This window comes from Oncorhynchus masou, chromosome 22, assembly GCF_036934945.1.
Source record: "Oncorhynchus masou masou isolate Uvic2021 chromosome 22, UVic_Omas_1.1, whole genome shotgun sequence".
NCBI lineage: Eukaryota > Metazoa > Chordata > Actinopteri > Salmoniformes > Salmonidae > Oncorhynchus > Oncorhynchus masou.
The window spans coordinates 35,547,122-35,555,628 of NC_088233.1; the positions used below are offsets into that span (position 1 = coordinate 35,547,122).

Here is an 8,507-nt window from a genome sequence, read left to right on the forward strand (position 1 = left end):
TGGAAGCTTCAAAAGGAGGGTGGTGCTTGGAGTCATTGTACTTCCTCTGTCAACCATGGTTACCTGCAAGGAAGCACGTGCCGTCATCATTGCTTTGCACATAAAGGGCTTTCACATGCAAGGATATTGCTGCCAGTAAGATTTCACCGAAATCAATCATTTATCGGATCATCAAGAACTTCAAGGAGAGAGGTTCAATTGTTGTGAAGAAAGCTTCAGGGAGCCCAAGAAAGTCCAGCAAGCGCCAGGACCGTCTCCTAAAGTTGATTCAGCTGCGGGATCGGGGCACCACCAGTACAGAGCTTGCTCAGGAATGGCAGCAGGCAGGTGTGAGTGCATCTGCACGCACAGTGAGGCGAAGACTTTTGGAAGATGGCCTGGTGTCAAGAAGGGCAGCAAAGAAGCCACTTTTCTCCAGGAAAAACATTGGGGACAGACTGATATTCTGCAAAAGGTACAGGGATTGGACTGCTGAGAACTGGGGTAAAGTCATTGTCTTTGATGAATCCCCTTTCGGATGGTTTGGGACATTTGGAAAAAGCTTGTCCGGAGAAGACAAGGTGAGCACTACCATCAGTCATGTGTCATGCCAACAATGAAGCATCCTGAGACCATTCATGTGTGGGGTTGTTTCTCAGCCAAGGAAGTTGGCTCACTCACAATTTCGCCTAAGAACACAGCCATGAATAAAGAATGGTACCAACACATCCTCCAAGAGCAACTTCTCCCAAGCATCCAGGAACAGTTTGGTGATGAACAATGCCTTTTCCAGCATGATGGAGCACCTTGCCATAAGGCAAAAGTGATAACTAAGTGGCTCGGGGAACAAAACATTGATATTTTGGGTCCATGGCCAGGAAACTCCGCAGACCTTAATCCCATTGAGAACTTGTGGTCAATCCTCAAGAGGCGGGTGGACAAACAAAACCCCACAAATTCTGACAAACTCCAAGCATTGATTATGCAAGAATGGGCTGCCATTAGTCAGGATGTGGCCCAGAAGTTAATTGACAGCATGCCAGGGTGGATTGCAGAGGTCTTGAAAAAGAAGGGTCAACACTGTAATTGTTGACTCTTTGCATCAACTTCATGTAATTGTCAGTAAAAGCCTTGACACTTATGAAATGCTTGTAATTATACTTCAGTATTCCATAGTAACATCTGACAAAAATATCTAAAGACACTGAAGCAGCAAACTTTGTGGAAATTCATATTTGTGTCATTCTCAAAACCTTTGGCCACGACTGTATATACATATTTTTTTGTATTTTACCCCCTTTTTCTCCACAATTTCAGGCGCCCGGAATGCCACAAGGAGTCGCTAGAACACAATGAGCCAAGTTAAGCCCCCCCGGCCAAACCTTCCCCAAACCTGGTCGACACTGTGCCAATTGTGCGCTGCCCTATGGGACTCCCAGTCACGGTTGGTTGGGATCAAATCCTGGGTCTGTAGTGACGCCTTAAGCGCCTTAGTAGACCGCTTCATCACTCAGTAGGCCCCGGTCCGCAGTGACTCCGTTTATACCTGATTCTAACATACGTCTTTTGTCATGATCTTGTTCACATTCTGATTGTGTCCACATTTTTAGACAGGTGTAGATGATTAAAAGACTCATTGTGATCTACCTCCTGAGGTAGTCAGACACGCATTGTGTCTGGATATCTTACAAATGTAGATGGATATGGAGAGTGAAATCATTTAATCATTATCCCGCCCTCTAAAATCATTGACAGGTGGCACCGTTGACTTATGGCATCAATATGTCTTAAAATAAATAAATACATATTATTTTGAATGAATATGTGTCAAATAATTTGCATACAGGGAAGGACCTGGAAATCTGTTCATAGTACAGACACAGTGGACTATGAGACACATATTTCTGAAAATGTGGGCACAATCAGAATGTGGAAAAGATTAGGACAAAGGACGCATGTTAGCGGCAGGTATAAACGAGGCTACTGTGAAACTATAGAAACTAAATTGTTAATATCTTAATGTGTAACTAAGGCCTAGAGTCAATCAGATCCAGCGTGATGCCCCATTTACATTGTGATGTATTTCATTATGTCGTGCTTCAACTTCATACAATCTCATTCCGCTACTGGACGGAGAGTATAGGATAGGGTTTAACAACTCAAGACAAGGTGGAGGAGAGCATAGTCTCTCGTCAGAGATCGCATTTATTTGGGGAAATGGCTAAATATGACCTTTTCATTCGACAGGATAAACATATTGTTCTAGTTGATAATAAAACATTACATTTAATTACTTATTACTCAACTTATTTGTATTTTTTTCTCAACGTTTTTATGATTATTGCAAGCAACAAGAGAATACATACCTACTACGGTAGAAAATAGAAAATGACGCTCATTGGAGTTAACTACATTCACTGGAGTATCTGACATAGGCTTTGAAAAAGCACCGGTGAACAGGCTACCAGTGCAGCAAGTGTTGCTGGCTGCCGGTAAGCTTTCTTGACTTGGACATACAGTTGAAGTCGGAAGTTTATATACACTTATATTGGAGTCATTAAAACTAGTTTATAATTCACTGTATCACAATTCCAGTGGGTCAGAAGTTTACATACTCTAAGTTGACTGTGCTTTTAAACAGCTTGGAAAATCCAGAAAATTATGTCATGGCTTTAGAAGCTTCTGATAGGCTAATTGACATTATTTGAGTCAATTGGAGGTGTACCTGTGGATGTATTTCAAGGCCTACCTTCAAACTCAGTGCCTCTTCCCTTGACATCATGGGAAAATCAAAAGAAATCAGGCAAGACCTCAGAAAAATAATTGTAGACCTCCACAAGTCTGGTTCATCCTTGGGAGCAATTAACAATTTTCCTGAGCCGTCATACCGCTCAAGAAGGAGACGCGTTCTGTCTCCTAGAGATGAATGCACTTTGGTGCGAAAAGTGCAAATTAATCCCAGAACAACAGCAAAGGACCTTGTGAAGATGCTGGAGGATTCAGGTACAAAAGTATCTATATCCACAGTAAAACGAGTCCTATATCGACATAACCTGAAAGACTGCTCAGCAAGGAAGAAGCCACTGCTCCAAAACCGCCATTAAAAAAGCCGGGCTATGGTTTGCAACTGCACATGGGGACAAAGGTCATACTTATTGGAGAAATGTCCTCTGGTCTGATGAAACAAAAATATAACTGTTTGGCCATAATGACCTTCGTTATGTTTGGAGGAAAAAGGGGGAGGCTTGCAAGCCGAAGAACACCATCCCAACCGTGAAGCACGAGGGTGGCAGCATCATGTTGTGGGGGTGCTTTTCTGCAGGAGGGACTGGTGCAATTCACAAAATAGATGGCATCATGAGAAGGAGAATTGAAGCAACATCTCAATACATCAGTCAGGAAGTTAAAGCTTGGTCGCAAATGGGTCTTCCAAATGGACAATGACCCCAAGCATACTTACAAAGTTGTGGCAAAATGGCTTAAGGACAACAAAGTCAAGGTACTGGAGTGGCCATCACTAAGCCCTGACCTCAATCCTATAGAAAATGTGTGGGCAGAACTGAAAAAGCGTGTGCGAGCAAGGAGGCCTCTAAACCTAACTCAGTTACAGTTTGAATTTAAGTATGCTCTCTCGAATTCTCTCTTTTTCTCTTTCTTTCTTTTTCTCTTTAGGAGGACCTGAGCCCTAGGACCATGCCTCAGGACTACCTGGCATGATGACTCCTTGCTGTCTCCAGTCCAACTGGCCGTGCTGCTGCTCCAGTTTCAGCTGTTCTGCCTGCGGCTATGGAACCCTGACCTGTTCACCAGACATGCTACCTGTCCCAGACCTGCTGTTTTCAACTCTCTAGAGACAGCAGTAGCGGTAGAGATACTCTCAATGATCGGCTATGAAAAGCCAACTGACATTTACTCCTGAGGTGCTGACCTGTTGCACCCTCAACAACTACTGTGATTATTATTATTTGACCATGCTGGTCATCTATGAACATTTTAACATCTTGGCCATGTTCTGTTATAATAATCTCCACCCGGCACAGCCAGAAGAGGACTGTCCACCCCTCATAGCCTGGTTCCTCTCTAGGTTTCTTGCTAGGTTTTGGCCTTAGGTTGGGTTTCTGTACAGCACTTTGAGATATCAGCTGATGTAAGAAGGGCTATATAAATACATTTGATTTGATCTGATTTGAGTTACACCAGCTCTGTCAGGAGGAATGGGTCAAAAGTCACCCAACTTATTGTGGGAAGCTTGTGGAAGGCTACCCAAAACGTTTGATCCAAGTTAAACCATTTAAAGGCAATGCTACCAAATACTAATTGAGTGTATGTAAACATCTGACCCACTGGGAATGTGATGAAAGAAATAAAAGCTGAAATAAATCATTCTCTCTACTATTATTCTGACATTTCACATTCTTAAAATAAAGTGGTGACCCTAACTGACCTAAGACAGGGAATTTTTACTAGGATTAGGTGTCAGGAATTGTGAAAAACTGAGTTTAAATGTGTTTGGCTAAGGTGTATGTAAACTTCCGACTTCAACTGTATGTTTGGTACACCTTTTACAATTATAATGTGGGGAGGTCAAAATAATCAAAAACGATCTACCAAATCTATTCATGTTAAAATGTCTCCTTGCCATTATCATTCACCTGATGATAAGACAAGATGTGGAGACTGTCACGTTCTGACCTTTATTTCCTTTGTTTTGTCTTTATTTAGTATGGTCAGGGCGTGAGTTGGGGTGGGCAGTCTATGTTTTGGGTTTCTATGTTTTGGTTTCTGTTTAGGCCTAGTATGGTTCTCAATCAGAGGCAGCTGTTTATCGTTGTCCCTGATTGAGAACCATATTTAGGTAGCCTCGTTTTCACTGGTGTTTGTGGGTGTTTGTTTCCTGTGTCAGTGCCTCACGGGACTGTTTCGTTTTCATTTCACTTTGTTATTTTGTGTTTGTGTTCATGTTCAGTTTTTTCTATTAAAACATGGACACTTACCACGCTGCGTATTGGTCCGATCCTTGCTACACCTCTTCAGACGAAGAGGAGGAGATCTGCCGTTACAGAGACATATTTTTGCTAACGTATGATGGGAGTCCCTGGTTCGCCAGTTTGTCTGGGAGGGGGTCCCTGGGAAAGAAAAGGTCCCTGGTCTATACCAATGCAGTAATATTAAGCATGAATCCTATTATGAAGACACTTGATCGCAATGTTAAGTTGTGTTTTATCTTCATGTGGCCTTGTGAATTTCAGCAATGATTGCAAGGTCAGTCTTTTAATACACAGCAGTGACCCTGCCTGATTATTCCAAACACACTGACTTTGTCAATGTTACTGTATTAGCGGGATTATGGAGTATAACCACAGCTAGTGCAAAGGAAGGTGGGGATAATTTCATACACACACACACACACTTTGTATGCAAATAAAACATCAGATAAAACAAAGGCCATACCACAAAAGGCAAATGTATAACAAACAAATAGCTGTTTACTTCTTCTACATGTACAGTACATCAAGCCACCACAGGCAATGATTTATTAGCAATTATTTTCACCATAAAATACATCAAATAACTGCACAATGCAGCAGCGTTGTTCAGTGATAATTACGTTCACCATTAATTAAAAGATAAAACAACGATGTTATCAGGATGTTTCTCTACACAGAAGGAACACTATTTTAATGTGCACTTTATTCAAAGCCTTGATATGGTTTTTCATCTTCATATAAAATAGTTATTTGGTCAATTCATAATCAGGTACCCGATACCAATTTAGCGTCAAACATTTAAATCAGCAAATCAATGAGTTTTAATGAAAAGATTGTGAAATATTCAGGAGGCATGTTTTATACCACACAGAATTTTATAGTTTTGCTCTGATTATTTTTTATCCACCAAGTGTTTTGGTGTTTTACTGGAAACTGTGAAGCTCAAGCTTTTGAGAGACAGAGAGCTATAAATGTCAGAGACAAACCACACTGGCCTACATTTGACAAGCAAAATACCACCCATCAAATAAGTATAGAAAAATCAAACATGTTCTGAACACAGGAAAAAGACTAAATGAGAGGGCTTGCAGAGAGATTCGGATCATCCACTATTCGACTTTGATTCATTCGGATTCTGGCTTGTGTAAAACACAATAATGTATTTAAGTATCTAAAAAGATACCACAAAATGTATCCTTATATCATTCTAATCATAAAATAATTATTGGTTAGTAATAAAAACATTCATTTATAACATATTTTACATTCCCCAGCAAGAAAACCAAACATTTCGCTCGAACAGAAAGGGGAAGTAACAAAGAGTCACTGAAAACAATCAAAACAGGTGGGGTTTTAGAAGGGGTTCTGAAAGACACTCGTGGGTTTGTCCACTGAAAGTTCAAAATCATGTAAATGTTACAACCAAAATGCAAACACGTATTCTGCCAAAGAACTTGTTTGATCACCTGCCTGATTGCACTACACCACTGTGTTGGCCCCACACGAAGCTACTGCAGTAATCACAATAATCAGACAGAAGTTGCATTCATGGGGTTGGTTTGATTCTGATCCTGTGGCTTAATTCTCTTTTGTCTTTCATACACAAAGGCATACAAGAAGGGGTTCAAACAGCTGTTGATTAAGATCAGAGCCTTGGCATTATCCCCAACCATCCTCCTAAAATATTTAATGTTGTGGTAGTCTCGCGGATGAGCCGTTCTGACTAAAATAGCAGCAATATCTACCGTATTGATGATATTTACAGGCATCCAGACTATAAAGAAGGTTACTAAAATGCTGGTCACTAGATTTTTCATTCTCTGATGCCTTGAGACAGCGTTTCGATGCATTGAGCATTCCTCTTCTGTATCCTTTGGCTTGGTCCTCTTCTGGAAACAAAAGTAGCATGTGGCCAGGATGGAGAAAGGGATGACAAACCCAAAAATAGTCTCCATCAGAAGAATTGACACTTTCTCCCATTCAAACATTGTACTCCTTTGGCACCTCAGCCGTCCCCTCTTGGGCTCAACCCCTCGAGTGAAGACAATGGGGAAGGCGAGGACACACACCAGTACCCAGAGGCCCACCAGCATCTTATTATGTCGCTCCTTGAGGTGTCGCTCCTTGGAAGGGTTGTTGCTCATTGTGTTTCTAGTCTCATTCTTCGCAATGCAGTGCCGGTGCACACCTATCAAGGTGACATTCAGAACACTGCCATATAAACAGCAGTACAGGCCGTAGGTGGAGAGGCCACACATCCAAGGACCAAGGGTCCATTCATAGGTCAGTACGTAGATGACCAGAGGGATGGTGCTGAGGGACAAAGTGTCTGAGACAGCTAGGCTCAGGATCAACTTCAGAGAGAAGCTCTCGTTCTCCTTCAACGTCATGTGCTTGATTTTTTTAGCAAGGGTGACGATCACTGCTATATTGCAAGGCAGTCCCACTAGAAAGCACAGCCCCAGAACCAAGCAAGGGGCTAGAACATTCAAGTCCCTGGATGTATTGTTGGAGGTGAGGTTGCTGTCCAAGATGGTGGTACAGTTGGAAGTAAGGTTCCCATCAAAGTTGAAGGAGGTAGAAAAGTTGGTCGGCTGCATGGTGAAATGGCTTTGTGTTAGTACTCCACAGCAGAGTGAAGAGAAACTAGAAGCTCAGGAAAATAACTTGGTTCATGTTTTAAATGAGCATGACAACATCTACTCCCGCCCCCACACACACACACACACATACTTGGTTCACCAATCAAATGTTAGCCTACTTGGCACCTTTTCAAAAATATTCTATACATTGTGTATTACCGGAAGCATTTTACATAATTCTGCATTTATTAAGAAGATAGATATTTGAGGGCATCAGTGGTAGATAGCAGATTGCAGGAAAATAAACTGTCCTCATACTAAAAATAATTTGAAGAAAATAAACAATCTGTGGACATTGTCTATCTATGTTTGTTGATTATAGATGTTATGGTAAGTAGTTGCCCGACAAAGCTGTGATCCTGGAGGTTAGAAGCTCTGCTATTCTCCATTCCCAATGCTCTGAATATACTGGACATTTATAGCTAGTTCCGTTTAATGAATTACCAAGGAGTTAAGAAAGACAGTGAAGTATGTTACAATGATTAAAAACACAAAGCACACCGTTTTATTTTGTTCACATCTACACCAACATAAAAATTATACTTTTGTGTGAGTACATGTCACAACGTTATAAATCTGTAAGAATAAAAAAGTTGACAGAAAAAGATTAATAACACTATCTTTATTTTCTATACAGATCAATATTCAAATGTTTAGTACCACTGGGCACTCTGTTTAAAGCTAGGTGTAGTGAAATCCTGCTTGCCCCTTTTCCTCTGCCCAGACTGAACTCACAGAGACAGTCCTTGATCGCCACACACAGGTTGTTGGGATTTAATTTTAAATTAAGTTGAACCTGCAACAAAAATAAAAGGTTGTATTGTGAATATACAAACTAATCTAAAAACAATGCACATGTATCAAGAAGCTGATTAAACAGATCATTACACAGGTACAT

At 41.1% G+C, this 8,507-nt stretch overlaps 1 protein-coding gene across 1 annotated transcript; it reads right to left on the minus strand.

Annotated features, from left to right (window-relative positions):
* Positions 1 to 5,447: 5,447 nt before the first annotated feature.
* LOC135508714 (apelin receptor-like) lies at positions 5,448 to 7,591 on the minus strand. The gene has a single exon (XM_064928944.1). The coding sequence runs from the start codon at positions 7,565 to 7,567 to the stop codon at positions 6,497 to 6,499; it is 1,071 nt and encodes a 356-aa protein (XP_064785016.1). The 5' UTR covers positions 7,568 to 7,591; the 3' UTR covers positions 5,448 to 6,496.
* Positions 7,592 to 8,507: the final 916 nt, after the last annotated feature.